Below are 15,779 nucleotides of genomic sequence, written 5' to 3'. Positions count from 1 at the left end.
TTTTTAAAGAAAGTTAATTCTACATATCAAAAATGTGTTCGATGTGAAAAAGCAACACATTCTCTGCAATTGGTGGATAAATCTTGAATGAAAATTGTGTCTGGCAATATTTTAATGTTATGTATAAAGTTTTGGTGGAAATGTAAGGACACACACAAATAAATTTTTCTAAAATTCTCAAAAAATGATATGAAAGGCCCTTATATTAGGCTGTCAAAAAAGTCCTGCGGTATTTCCGCGAGGTGTCGTTGTAAGCGCGTAGTTCTAGTTGTATTCATTGTATCGAGTCATACTATAGCTTGTTGGAAAGGTATTTTTGCGCGCTAACAATGTTTTGTTTGGTTAAGTCGTTCGTGAGTTATAGTGTCGCAAATATGGAGCAAAATAAAGAGAAAATCCGACATATTTTACAGTACTACTATGACAAAGGCAAAAATGCATCTCAAGCTGCCAATAAAATTTGTGCAGTTTATGGACCCGATACAGTTTCCATTTCAACCGCACAACGATGGTTTCAACGTTTTCGTTCTGGTGTAGAGGTCGTCGAAAATGCGCCACGCTCCGGAAGGCCTGTCGTCGAAAATTGCGACAAAATCGCTGAATTAGCCGAGAAAGACCGGCATAGTAGCAGCCGTAGCATCGGCCAAGAGCTGGGGATAAGTCATCAAACCGTTATTAACCATTTGAAGAAGCTTGGATTCACAAAGAAGCTCGATGTATGGGTGCCACACACGTTGACGCAAAAAAACATCTTTGACCGTATCGACGCATGTGAATCGCTGCTGAATCGCAACAAAATCGACCCGTTTCTGAAGCGGATGGTGACTGGCGATGAAAAGTGGGTCACTTACGACAACGTGAAGCGCAAACGGTCGTGGTCGAAGCCCGCTGAAGCGGCTCAGACGGTGGCCAAGCCCTCATTAACGGCCAGGAAGGTTCTGCTGCGTGTTTGGTGGGATTGTCAAGGAATAAAGTCTGCTTCATTTAATATTGGAACAAATTCTTTTGCTCATTATGGCGCTCCTAGTGGACGGATTTGGAAACTTTTTTCACCCACGTGTCGGGAAATTCATTACCTTTCACCATGTATTTATGTCATAACACCAAACGATAGCATTTTGTAAACAACCGCCATGGAAGCCGAACGGAGAGATAAAATTGTGCACAGTTTTCTTGAAAATCCATTGTTTTCGGCATCTAAGCTAGCTAAACAGCTTAAAATGCCCAGAAATACCGTATGGCGTGTTATCAAGCAGTACAAGGAAACATTGACGACGGCTCGGAAGCCGCATTCGAAGCGTCGGAGTGGAACTGTCGACCGGAAACTGCGTGGGAAAGTCATCAAGGCCGTCAAGAGGAATCCCAATCTTTCAGACCGCGATTTGGCCAATAAGGTCCAGGCCGCTCACAGTACGGTGCGACGAATTCGTCTCCGGGAAGGAATAAGGTCATTCCGAGCCAGCAAACAGCCAAATCGGACGCTGAAGCAGAACAATGTGGCTAGAATCCGTGCTCGAAAGCTGTACGACCAAGTGCTGACCAAGTTCGACGGATGTATTCTGATGGACGATGAGACCTACGTGAAGGCGGACTTTGGGCAAATCCCAGGTCAAAAATTTTATTTGGCGACGGCTCGGGGGGGTGTACCTGCAAAATTTAAGTTCGTGTTTGCGGATAAATTCGCCCGCAAGTACATGATTTGGCAGGGGATATGCAGTTGTGGACAGAAAACCAAAGTCTTTCTCACTGACAAGACAATGACATCAGAAGTCTACAAAAAAGAGTGCCTACAGGAACGGATTCTGCCGTTTATTCGTGCCCACGACCGTCCAGTAATGTTTTGACCGGACCTCGCAAGCTGCCATTACAGCAAAACGGTTATGGAATGGTACGCAACGAACGGGGTCAGCGTAATACCGAAGGACCTCAACCCCCCAAACTGCCCCCAGTTCCGGCCGATGGAGAAATACTGGGCAATCACGAAGCGGAGGCTTAAGGCAAAGGGAAAACTTGTTAGGAACATGACTCAAATGAAGAACTGGCCAAAACGGTGGACGAAAAGGGTGTGCGCCGCCTAATGTGCCGTATTACGGGAAAAGTACGAGAATTTCTTCGAAACAGCAATGAATAATTTTTTAATTTTTTTTTATGAAAGAGTAAAGAAAATGCTACATTTGTATGAAAAACAAATTATGAATTCGTTAATAAATGACTGAACTACACGCAATTGTTTGTGTTCCAATATTAAATGAAGCAGACTTTAATCTATTATGAGCTGCTTCCCTATGGCCAAACGCTCAATTCGGACCTATACTGCCAACAACTGGACCGCTTGAAGGTAACACTCATGAAGAAGAGGCCATCTTTGATAAACAGAGGCCGCATTTTTTTCCATCAGGACAACGCCAGGCCACACACTTCTTTGGTGACGCGCTAGAAGCTCCGGGCGCTCGGATGGGAGGTTCTTTTGCATCCGCCGTATAGTCCGGACCTTGCACCAAGTTACTACCACCTGTTTTTGTCCATGGCGAACGAGCTAGGTAGTCAGAAGTTAGCCACAAAAGAGACCTGTGAAAGTTTTTTGCCAATAAGGAAGCGAGCTTATATAACAGGGGTATTATGAAGTTGGCATCTCGTTGGGAACAAGTCATCGAACAAAACGGCGCATATTTGACTTAAAACAGATGATTGTAACTAATTTTATGAACAAATGAAAATTCAAAAAAATACCGCAGGACTTTTTTGACAGCCTAATATTAACAAGTCGCCCATACATCGGAAGATGGGCACATTTACAGGGAAAAAGTTTTTTTTAACAACAACTATTTCATGTTTTCTTCAAACAAAAATCAACTAATCCTAATTCTGTTTAAAGTCAAGATAGCGATGTAGTGTATTCCATTTGTCTTAGATCTTATTAAAATATGAACTTTCGTCGAAGACGTCAACTTTCTATCTTTCATTGTTTCTGGAATATAAGGCATTTTCGATGGGGACCCCCGAACAAATAATATTTTACTCGTTACATTTTTTATGCAAATTCTCGCGTTTGACATGTTCTTGACATGTTTCTCAAAAAAAAAGTTAGCAAAGCATGTAATTCGCGAAAATATATACATAAAAATGTTAAGAATTAAACATTAACTCTTTGTGGTCGTTTGTCTGCTCTCAACCACCATACCTTTTTTACCGTTCTGGTCGTTTGTCTGCTGTCAGCCACCACAGCAAGAAACCATGCTAATCTTATATTTTACTCAACCAAGTATCAGTTTATGCTTTTCCTAAATGAAGCTTGACGTCTAGTGAACCTGTTCACGAATCAATACGGTGTTCATATGAGTAATAGATAACGGTACTCAGTATCAAACAAAGTAGTAACCCACACAAGACAATGCACAGTGCGTTGAATGCATAGAAATGTGGGACAAAAATCATAACAGCAGAATTTAGTCATTGTAACACTTTGGTGTGATGGAAAAGATTGTTCATAAGTATCAGAACTACTGTTTGCCTAAATGTCTCATGTTATTTGAATAATCGCATGAGTGTCCTAAGCGACAAAATTTTTGTTTACCTAATGTGAAAAGTTCTGAATCATTTCGGATACGTAGAAATCATTATTTGAGTAGCTACTGGTTCAAATTACGTTGAAGTAGGTGTTTTGAAAGAGCAGAATAATTGTTTGGATAAGTGTCTTATCTCATGTAAAAAATCTATGTTTGTTGAATGTGAAAAGCGCTGATCTTTTCGGATAAACATGGCTGGCAAATATTACACATTTATTGCATCATCAGCAAGAGTGTCTCATATTTAACGGATAATAAAAATAACATCATGTATTGATTATACTTCATATGATTTACTCTCGGAGACTCTTTTCACACGAAGACGTATTATAAAATATATTTTTTATATAAATTTTTCCTTGTAAAAGTGCTCATCTTCTGATGTATGGGTGATTTGTTGGAAATTGTATGGGTTGTTCATATCTATTTTCTCAGAATTTTAAAAGAACATTTTTTCAAGAAAAATTAGAGGTTTTTTTTCTGAAAATTACTTGATATTATTTAATGAAAACATAAATAATTTCCTACAATTCATCCATTGACTAAAATTTTGTTGGTCCTTTTCAAAAAGTGCGTATGCGAATGCTTCACTCGACACCACTGATCGTCACTGGCCAACTTACCCCTATGGCCAAGTCGTCCCGCCCTACCCTAATATGTCCAGTATAACAATATACGGGATATGACGTCAAAGTGGAAGTTATAGAATTTCCCGTCGTTGTTATGGAAACATTGTGACAAAATACTCAGAACTTCCAATTATATCGGCGTCATTATAAGCCTCTAATGCTCATGGGAAGGAGTCAATACATATCTACCAGGTGTGCGAGTTGAAATTGTCCGGTTGATGTTTCAGATGTTGCTGCAGGGTTATATACATTTATTCGATGCGTGTAATTGTTTTACATTTGATATGTAACTTCAAAAATATTAGGCTGTCAAAAAAGTCCTGCGGTATTTCCGCGAGGTGTCGTTGTAAGCGCGTAGTTCTAGTTGTATTCATTGTATCGAGTCATACTATAGCTTGTTGGAAAGGTATTTTTGCGCGCTATAATATAGTCCTTGACAGTGTTTTGTTTGGTTAAGTCGTTCGTGAGTTATAGTGTCGCAAATATGGAGTAAAATAAAGAGAAAATCCGACATATTTTACAGTACTACTATGACAAAGGCAAAAATGCATCTCAAGCTGCCAATAAAATTTGTGCAGTTTATGGACCCGATACAGTTTCCATTTCCACCGCACAAAGATGGTTTCAACGTTTTCGTTCTGGTGTAGAGGTCGTCGAAGATGCGCCACGCTCCGGAAGGCCTGTCGTCGAAAATTGCGACAAAATCGCTGAATTAGCCGAGAAAGACCGACATAGTAGCAGCCGTAGCATCGGCCAAGAGCTGGGGATAAGTCATCAAACCGTTATTAACAATTTGAAGAAGCTTGGATTCACAAATAAGCTCAATGTATGGGTGCCACACACGTTGACGCAAAAAAACATCTTTGACCGTATCGACGCATGTAAATCGCTGCTGAATCGCAACAAAATCGACCCGTTTCTGAAGCGGATGGTGACTGGCGATGAAAAGTGGTCACTTACGACAACGTGACGCGTAAACGGTCGTGGTCGAAGCCCGCTGAAGCGGCTCAGACGGTGGCCAAGCCCTCATTAACGGCCAGGAAGGTTCTGCTGTGTGTTTGGTGGGATTGTCAAGGAATAATCTATTATGAGCTGCTTCCCTATGGCCAAACGCTCAATTCGGACCTGTACTGCCAACAACTGGACCGCTTGAAGGTAGCACTCATGAAGAAGAGGCCATCTTTGATAAACAGAGGCCGCATTATCTTCCATCAGGACAACGCCAGGCCACACACTTCTTTGGTGACGCGCCAGAAGCTCCGGGAGCTCGGATGGGAGGTTCTTTTGCATCCGCCGTATAGTCCGGACCTTGCACCAAGAGACTACCACCTGTTTTTGTCCATGGCGAACGAGCTAGGTAGTCAGAAGTTAGCCACAAAAGAGGCCTGTGAAAATTGGCTATCCGAGTTTTTTTGCCAATAAGGAAGCGAGCTTCTATAACAGGGGTATTATGAAGTTGGCATCTCGTTGGGAACAAGTCATCGAACAAAACGGCGCATATTTGACTTAAAACAGATGATTGTAACTAATTTTATGAACAAATGAAAATTCAAAAAAAAATACCGCAGCACTTTTTTTACAGCCTAATATAACTATAAAAAATATATATAAAAGTATTTTCTGAAAAAAGGAACTTGGTTCTTTAGAGTATTAAAATGTCGAGTTCCATTCCGAATAAATAGCCTTTTCGGCATTTGGTAATATTGTTTTTACGCACGACCGCATAACTAACGTAGAATTACGTTAGGCTATTTATTTTTGATATATTTAGAAATTTACACCTTTCAACTCTTTCCTAATTTTGTGGCTCTGAAAAGGGCCGGTTAGTTTGATTGTTAGACATGTTTGCTCACTTCTTACTCTCTTCCTTGGTACAATCGGGTGATACTGGCAGAAGGATGATGATTAGTAAGTGTTGTATATCACGAGAAAGAAAAACCGAAGTGGAATGAGATATAGTCAAAACTGCCCTCTGCCACTCTGGACGGGATGATTCCTGCATTCTGTATGGATAAAATATTGAAAAGTATATATCGAGGTTGAATGGATAGGTTCTCCATTCCCATTTTCGCTTCAAACGAACAGAACACGAAACTAAACGCGCCAATGCGAATTTCAATTGAACTTACGACGCTAAGATCATTCGGCAGAACATATGGGAAATCACTTTTTCCGAATTTTCCTTTACTTTCTTTTTGTTTTTTCTCACCGTATAAACCTCCCTTGGGCGAGATACAAACATAGATAGCTCAAATTGGATGATTCATTCTCGTCAGTAAATCCGATCCGTTGTGAAAGGAAATTGTAAAACCGCAATTACATTGAGGCGACACAAACGGTTAGGTTTGGTACAAAACTCAATCATCGTCGCATACGAAATCTGTTTAGCTAGGTCGAGGTTTACGAGGTTAGCCAGATTCTGATGTTTAATGATTCGAGTTAATTATGATAAGCGTCAATAAATGACCTAGCTCTCTCAATATTCAATCTTATGTCCTGCTACACAGGCCGCACCAATCCGCTGACTGTTAGATAAGGCCAGCACGGCTCGACACGACCGATAGTGTCGAAAAATGATACACTCCAAGAAGGAACAACAATCGACTCGTAACCAGTGTCTTAGAATATCAACAAATATTCACGAGAAACGAATATGATTTTGTTCCATTGTAAACGACTTTTTTTCAGCTTGAAACACACTGAATGCGACATTGAGTGGGGTTCATAACTTCGCTGTTATTTATACTTTGGATTTAAAAAGCAACGTATTGATATTCATCACATCCGAAACGATATTCGTTCTAGCAGTGAATTTAAGTTCAAAATAAATTTTATTTGGCGAGACGGTAGCAACGGCATATGCAGAATGGATACAACGAGTGGTTTTAGCTACCGTCAAGTCATTTGCGACATCGGGAATTTCATAAGGTATTTCCGATTACGGCATCCGGCAACTGCAAAACCCAACCGCACACAGCAGCCTCAGGTTAGAAGTTAACAACAGCTGATATTCAGTTGGCTGAAATGAAATTCAGTTCTGACGTTTCCGATAATCAAGATGAAAATGACACTGGGTGGAAAAAATAAACATCAAAACATATTGATGGACAAAAGTTCATTTGCTCATATTCAATGGTTCTGTCATTTAAATTTTCGTTTGGAATATATAGGTTTTCGATGCAACCTAGCCCGAAAATCTATGCATTTGATCTTAGCGAAGATGATTTTTTCCAACACTGCTCGTAACATATATCAAAAAGATTTTTCATATGTGGTTTCGATTTAAAGTCGTTCTTCAATACCGCCAACTAAATGTTGCCAAAAAACTGCTTCGATGGAATAGCGACTTAAGACATCTGCCGTTGCTGCTGCCGCTTTCCAAACGAGCCATGGCATGATTACTATGTTATGATTGTATGATTTCGAACAGTGAAGCAGTTTGCAAATCGATGGAACCGGAACTAAATTCATTGATTTTTGGTGCAAACTGCTTCACTGTACTGAATGCTGCTCGTTTCTTCTTCTTCGGTTTTTTTGAAGAGGCTTTAAACTTTGCAGATCATTCGCCTCTAACTCCTCACTGCTATACCGCGACTTTTATGCATTTCTTACTGGATAATGAATCACTGAGGGGCGGGGCTCACTATGCAGTCGCTTCTCTTCAGGGACTGAACAACTAACGATCTGCACCAGTGCATGCGAAATTATTTCGATTGAGTTCAAGAGTCGCCGCTGCTTGCTTGCATCGTCAGTGATGATGGTATTGTATTCAATTATAGAAGAGGACTTGTATATCAGCACTTCGTCGAGTATAAAGATGACGAAAAATGATTCGGCGTGGTTTTTGTCGAAACAAAAAAATTGTTGTCCTACAATCCAGAATTTTTCAATTGAATGAAAGGTTTTATTTAGTATGGTCTCGTCAATGATCCGATCTAGGGGCCAGTATTAAACGGTAGATATTATGGTGTACGAAATTTCATCTTTCTAACTTCCCCATGTTGGTTCCAAGCGCAATTTCAGTTCAACCCAATATATTTTTTTTCTTCCAAGCAAAAAATATCCCTACGAATTTAGCTTTCATTCCGTTCAATACATCCGATTTAATAGGCTATAAAAATTCTAACAGATACAGAAATTTGAACATGACTACAGTAAGAAAGCCGATCATTCAACGTCTCAAAAGACAAATGGTATATTCTTTGAAAGCAGTAATTATTCGTTTGACTAGGAAAAAGAGCTCAACTGAGTTCACTCTAAATTGAACGCATGTTATGTATGGCGGAATTTATATGAAGATCTATGAAATACGAACAGTAATTAGCTTATAAGAAGAAAAAAGACATTAACGATGAGATGAATTGGAATAGTATGGGGAATGAAACAAAAACTGGTTCAAAAATCAAATTAGAGATAAAATCACTTGACAAATGTTTTAAAATCTCAATCATTTATCTAAGTTAACACGTTGGAGTTGTAAAGACGTGTTTTTTTCTAAATACACAGCGAAATGCGAATTGCAATTTACTGCGTGCTTTCAAACAAACCGTCGACCACGCATTCGAAACAATTCGTTCTGTATACATAATTGTTTCCTTGCGTGATGTCGCAGCATTAGAAAGCCAAAAAGAGAATTAATTCCAATCAATAATACTCTGAATCCAGAGAGCAATGACCAACAAATTATACAAAAAGCAACGACCAGAGACACGAACAGATCGATATACTTTAAAGAAATGCGGCATATGACAATAGACTAACTAATAGTAAAGTTGAATACTCACGGTTACCCAATGAACCTGTCTGTTCGTTGGGACCTTTATGCAATGCTGGTAGTTTGCTCTTTGATTGGTTGTTATTAGTTGCATCATGTTCTGGGTACGAGATGGAATCGGTTGACTCCGAACGCTTGAATCCATTACCTTCAACCGCGCTTTGAATGGGCTCCAGTGAGGGTAAATTGCGTGATTCAAATTGCAAATATTTGAGACTGATAGCACTTGGTGGACGTCCCGGTGGTGCCACCCGGCCATAAAGCTGTCGTCTTGGATCTCTTGGCGTGATTGGACGCCTAGCGGAAACCAAGCGTGTTCCTCCTGGCAATGTATCGAGGTAAAAAATTTAAATGAATCACTTGCGCCTGAGTCACTCTGAAAAACAAATCACCTCCCGCCAACATGCTTTTTGCTTCACTCACAATCTCTGCACTAGTTTTACGCACTAATTTTCGTTTCCCGTCGCCATGAGCGATACCACTATTGAAAAACAATAACGAAGGATCACTATTTAGGTTTGATTTTTGCATATCAAACTTTTACGCCTTGGTATGATCATTTAACCTTGGGGAATCCTCTAGAATCTAGAATTATAAATGTGAAGGTTTCAGCACCTCTGCAGTTGGACCGACTCAGTTACTATCAAGAATAATATTGAGAGCGGTCAAAGTGGAATCAACGAAGTAAGTAATCGATTCGTATGGGAAAACAGTTTGCAGCCATAAATACCATGCGCCGCTTTCGTGTTGCTACGGAAATTTGTAGCCATCAACAGACTGAGGCGAGAGACCAACTATAATGTTGATAAAAAGTACGAAATGTGTTTTGGGGAGCAACAATTATCATATTCTGTATCTCAAGCACTTGCTGTATTATAATATTAGTTATATGGATGCAGAAGGGCTTCATTAATTATACATCATTTTGAAATAATGCGGAACTTTCCCAAAATCCAATACATGCAGCATGCTTTTGAAATAAACTATAGGAAGAGATATATCCTTCTCTTGTATATTGTTTCGACGAATCGGTTGAAGAACATTGTACCTGAATCATACCGTAATCAAGGTTGTAAGCAATTTCGATATGATTCGGTGCTTGTTCTAGTAATTCGTGTTCTAGATACATAAAGTTAAGATTAGAGGGACTATAGTGGCCAATCAATTGACAATTTCCATTTTTCAATCGGCACCAGTATGTCGAACAAAAATTCGTTGCGATGAACTTTTTTTTATTTATTGTTTTGCGTTCCAAGAGAAATCGTCTACTCAAAGTAGCAGAAAATCGTAAAAAATTTTAAAAGTTTTTTTTTATTTAAATTGTTTTTTTACAGGCTCAGTTACATAAGTTTAAAGGAGCCGAACTCCTTACTGTATTGTTACTAGTATATATACATAAGTATATATATAAAACTAGTATATAAAACTTGAAATTTTTAATAAATGAGTATGCAATATATGCAATATATATATTCAGAAAACTATGTATAAGCATCGTCAAACACACGAATGACGAATGAAATGTGAATGTAGTATTTTTTTTTTCTCCAAAATATATATTTTTATTAAGGCTCATATGGCGTCAGCCTAACGGGGCCGGGAGTTCAATATTTCGACAATGTTTGCTTACAACTATGTTAGTAATATGTAACCGATTACTCGCGGTTGGCTCGAGGTTAGTATTACAAGTATTCTCATAATTGGTATGTTGCAGTCTTCGGTGCTCTGTACGTGTGCCCGATACGGGATACCTTCTATTGGGATGCAGCTGACCATTAATCAGCAACGCCCCCCTAGTCTGTACCCCATATCTAGCGTGGTGCGTCTTTTTCGACTCGAGGAATCCAGGATAGAATGGTCACTAGCCGGCGCAATCATCAGCTCGTGTAGAGTTGTCATAAGCGGTACAACCTTTGGCTCTTGTTGAATGATCAGTGGACTGCACAACCTTTGGCCCGTGTATCTGTAAAGAGTGTGTGTATGTATTGCCGCGACTAAGTAAAAGTTTATCGTTTGGATAGGAGGGATATGAAACGGGGACACAACGAAGGAAACATCATTAAACGTTGACATCGGCGTTTCTGAGGAACAGGTATAGATGAAGCAGAAGATCAGGATCACGGCTACCTAAGATATCCCGGACGGGGATATCCGATTGTCTGCCTTGTGCTCTCAGTGCTCTAGAGAGCTGAGAGCGAGCAGCATGGAACCGGATACACGACCAGACAACATGCTCGATGTCGTGGTAGCCATCGCCACAATCACAAAGATTGTTTGCTGCGAGCCCAATGCGATAGAGATGCGCGTTTAGGTTGTAGTGATTGGACATAAGCCGAGATATCACGCGAATGAAATCACGACCTACATTCAATCCCTTGAACCATGCACTCGTCGAGACCAGAATGTAGTATTTGTAATAAATAAATGAGTATTTTTTATGCGAAGAAAATGGATTTTTTCTCTACAACGAATATTTACGATGGTACAGATTTTTGGAAGAAAAAGTACAGATGAGAAAGATTTTTAACCCCTCTGGTACAGATTAAAATGTGGCAACACTGGTCTGAACACATCGTCAAAGTCAATAAAGTTAGTACATTTACTTTCTATTGACAACAGAGCTGAACCTTCCAAGCATTCCTGTCCCATCATTGACCGCAAATAATTCTCAATTAAATTTAAATTTGATAAGCGTCGTTCACAAGATTGCAAACAAGCGCAAACTGTTAGTAACAGCTTCAAACTCACTGTAATATTTGGAAGCGTTCCTTGGAAGTTTCACTCCACGATGAAATTTAACACGCCCAATGCAGTCTAATGATTGGCATCGTCCAGGTTAATTTCAGCAACCTACATATGTCCACAGAAACTTGGAATCTCATTTTCTCACTTTCCGAAACTTGATCGAAGAAACTCGCCAGTTTCTGCACTAGATCTACTCCATGTTGGACATCGCACCAGAAGTACAGATAACACAGAAATGTAAAATCACAAGCTTCTATTCTTCTCTTCTTTTCTTTTTTTTTTTATTAATCCGATTATTTTTACAGGCTCAGTTACATAAGTTTAATGGAGCCAAACTCTTAACTATATTTCAACTAGCATATATCAACATGTTGTTTCCTTAATTCTATGGTTAATGAAATAGGAAACCGATTACTCGCGGTCGACTCGAGTTTAGAAGGGTGACACATTTTCATTAGGAAAAGGATGGGATGTAAGGAGATGTGTGTTTACACTCGCACTCACATTCACATTCACATTCACATTCACATTCTCATTCACACTGACACTTCACACTCAATTCTTAAAACTATCCTTACATTTAATATGTGTTTACAATTTAACTTATTCTAATGTTAGTAGGAAGGGAACCGATAGCTCGCGAAGGACGAAAAGGAGGGGAAAAGGATGTATGAACCATCACACTCGAAGATCGATAGCTTTAAGGAAAACATATATTTGGGACATGTAATCAAGGTCTAACCGAGCCAACACATCTCTCACCGGCACATTGGACTGCTTTCCTCCAGCCCGAAGGGAGTTTTCTAAATTCGATCTGGCGACAAGATACAACTCGCACGACCAAACAACGTGTTCGATGTCGTGGTAACCATGGCCACAACCGCAGAGATTGCTGTCGGCAAGATTAAAACGAAAAAGCAGCGCGTCTAACGAACAGTGAATGGACATGAGTCGGGAGAAGGTGCGAATAAAGTCCCGACTCAAGTCCAGACTTTTGAACCACGGATTGAGGCTAACCTTAGGGATAATTGAGTGGAGCCACCGGCCCAAAGTTCCATTTGCGTTGCCAGTTAACGATGGTATTTTTACGAACTAAAGAATAAAATTCATTGAAGGCGATTCGACGCTGATAAATTTCGCCTTCAATTGCACCTACCTTTGCTAATGAGTCAGCCCTCTCATTACCCGGAATTGAGCAATGTGAAGGGACCCAGACAAAGGTAATGACATAACAGCGTCTGGATAAAGCACTCAAAATTTCTCGTATTCTCTCAAGGAAGTACGGCGAGTGCTTTTCCGGCCTCACTGAACGGATAGCTTCGACAGAGCTCAGACTATCCGTTACAATGTAATAGTGTTCAACAGGTCGTGAGGCGACGCTGTCCAGCGCCCAGTGTATTGCTGCCAATTCAGCAATATACACTGAGCAAGGATTCTGAAGACTGTGTGAGGTGCTAAAAAAATTGTTGAACACTCCAAATCCTGTGGACTCATTCATAGAGGACCCATCAGTAAAGTACATATTATCACAATTGACACGCCCATACTTTGCTTCGAAAATCGTAGGAACGATCCCCGATCGATGATAATCTGGAATTCCATGGATATCCTGCTTCATGGACAGATCAAAATGCACAGAGGAATTGATGTAGTCAGGAAAACAAACACGGTTGGGAATATACGAAGAAGGATCAACCTGCATGGAGACGAATTCATGATATGAGCTCATGAATCCAGAATGAAAATTTAGCTCGATCAGCTGCTCAAAATTTCCGATCAACAATGGGTTCATAACCTTACACCGGATGAGGAACCGAAGAGATAATAAATTGAAGCGATCTTTTAGTGGGAGTACGCCTGCCAAAACCTCGAGGCTCATGTCATCCTAGAAAAAACCACCATCTGTTTTCTCCGTGGAGAATTCGATCCCTAGCCCAATGGCCCAGGTTGAAAAATTGTTCAAAGTATCTTGTAAGGGTCCTTACAGGTCGGATTCGTTTGATCCTACGACAGACACCACTCCATCATCTGCAAGTTGTCTTAGGCTGCAATTTTGTGTAAGGCAATTGTCGATGTCGCTTACATAGAAGTTGTACAAAAGGGGGCTTAAACATGAGCCCTGGGGGAGTCCCATGTAGGATACCCGACTTACTGTCGAATCCCCGTGAGAAAAATTCAAATGTTTCTCACAAAGCAAGTTATATAACATATTATTCAATAGAGGCGGCAGACCCCGAGAGTGTAATTTGTCTGACAGGACCTCTATTGAAACTGAATCAAAGGCCCTCTTTATGTCCAAGAATACTGAAGCCATTTGTTTTTTTTCGGCGTAAGCCATTTGAATTTCTGAAGAAAGCAACGCAAGACAATCATTCGTCCCCTTGCCCCTGCGGAACCCATATTGTGTATCTGAGAGTAGGCCATTCGTTTCAACCCAACGATCAAGGCGAAACAAGATCATTTTCTCCAACAACTTCCGTATACAAGACAGCATTGCTATTGGGCGGTACGAATTGAAGTCGGACGCGGGTTTTCCGGGTTTTTGAATAGCTAAAACTCGTACTTGTCTCCAATCATCTGGAACAATATTATGTTCCAGAAACCGATTGAATAAATTCAACAAGCGATGTTTCGCCACATCAGGGAGGTTTTTCAACAAGTTGAACTTAATTCGATCCGATCCCGGAGCAGAATTGTTACATGAAAGGAGAGCAAGAGAGAATTCTACCATCGAAAACTCATAATCAAGATCGCACCTATCTTGTGGTATATTTCGAACAATTTTTTGCACGGGAGCGGAATCGGGACAAACCTTTCGTGCAAAATTAAAAATCCATCGATGTGAATATTCTTCGCTTTCATTCGTTGAAGAGCGATTTCTCATGTTTCGAGCCACTTTCCATAATTTTTTCATTGACGTTTCTCGTGACAAACCTCCCACGAAATTTCGCCAATAAGCACGTTTTTTCCCTTTGATCAAATTTTTGAACTGATTCTCAAGGGCTAAATACGTTTGAAAATTTTCAGGAGTTCCACGTTTCCGAAAAGCTTTAAATGCATTCGATTTTTCTATATAAAGCTTGGAACATTGGCTATCCCACCATAGATTGGGAGGCCTTCGGGAAATGGTGGAACCTGGAATGGGTTTCGTTTGAGCGCGAACTGCGCTGTCATAGATCAAACGAGAAAGGAAGTTATACTCCTCCAATGGAGGTAAACCATCTCTGGAATTGATGGCTAGAGCAATCGCGTCCGCATACTTTTTCCAGTCAATGTGTCTTGTGAGGTCATATGCCATGTTTATAGATTCAGAAGAATTCGACCCAATGGTGATGGAAATTTTGATTGGCAAGTGATCACTACCGTTGGGGTCCTGGATTACATTCCACTTGCAATATAACGATAGTGAATTCGAGCAAAGCGAGAGGTCAAGAGCACTTGGGTTAGCAGGAGGTTTAGGAACACGTGTTGTTTCCCCAGTATTCAAAACGGTCATATTGAAGCTGTTACAAAGGTCATATATCAACGATGAACGATAGTCGTCGTACTGTTCCCCCCAGGCAGTTCCGTGAGAGTTGAAGTCTCCCAAGATCAATCGTGGCTCAGGAAGAAGTGAGCACATGTCAACAAGTTGCTTGCGGCTAACCGCAGCTCTCGGAGGCCAATACAAGCTGACAATACAGAGGTCTTTTCCTCTGATGTTTGCATGACAAGCAACAGCTTCAATCCCTCCAATAGGTGGAAGGTCATTTCGAAAAAATGAGTGGCACTTATTGATCCCCAATAGCACCCCTCCGTATCTGTCATCACGGTCCAAGCGTATAATATTGAAATCATGGAAAGAGAGATCATCTCGCGAAGAAAGCCAAGTTTCGGACAGAGCAAAAACATCACAATTGAAGTTATGTATTAAAAATTTGAATGTATCCAATTTAGGGATAAGACTACGACAATTCCACTGTAAAACAGTGATATCTCCGACCTCTCTATTTAAATTAGACATCAAGAGAGATAATCATTGCAAGGAGGGGCCATGTTTGCATCAATTGTTGCAAAATTGTCTTT

At 40.2% G+C, this 15,779-nt stretch overlaps 1 protein-coding gene across 3 annotated transcripts in view; it reads right to left on the bottom strand.

Moving 5' to 3' along the window:
- LOC129765370 (armadillo repeat-containing protein 2) overlaps positions 1-9,656 on the bottom strand; it is a 41,447-nt gene extending 31,791 nt beyond the window's left edge. Inside the window, exons 1-3 of one of the 3 annotated variants that reach the window (XM_055765619.1) lie at positions 9,514-9,656; positions 9,362-9,450; positions 8,980-9,291 (exon numbers count right to left, since the gene is read on the bottom strand). In XM_055765619.1, coding sequence (XP_055621594.1) covers positions 8,980-9,291; positions 9,362-9,374 — 325 coding nt within the window. In that variant the 5' untranslated portion in view covers positions 9,375-9,450; positions 9,514-9,656. Of the gene's footprint in view, positions 1-8,979; positions 9,292-9,361 lie in introns of all 3 variants that reach the window. The other 2 variants (XM_055765620.1, XM_055765618.1) reach the window with 2 other exon arrangements.
- Between the last annotated feature and the right edge of the window lie 6,123 nt (positions 9,657-15,779).

Source organism: Toxorhynchites rutilus, chromosome 2 (genome assembly GCF_029784135.1).
Source record: "Toxorhynchites rutilus septentrionalis strain SRP chromosome 2, ASM2978413v1, whole genome shotgun sequence".
In the NCBI taxonomy this organism is placed as follows: Eukaryota; Metazoa; Arthropoda; class Insecta; order Diptera; family Culicidae; genus Toxorhynchites; species Toxorhynchites rutilus.
The sequence above is the reverse complement of the archived record's forward strand: the minus strand, read 5'-3'. Positions and strand labels throughout refer to the sequence as shown.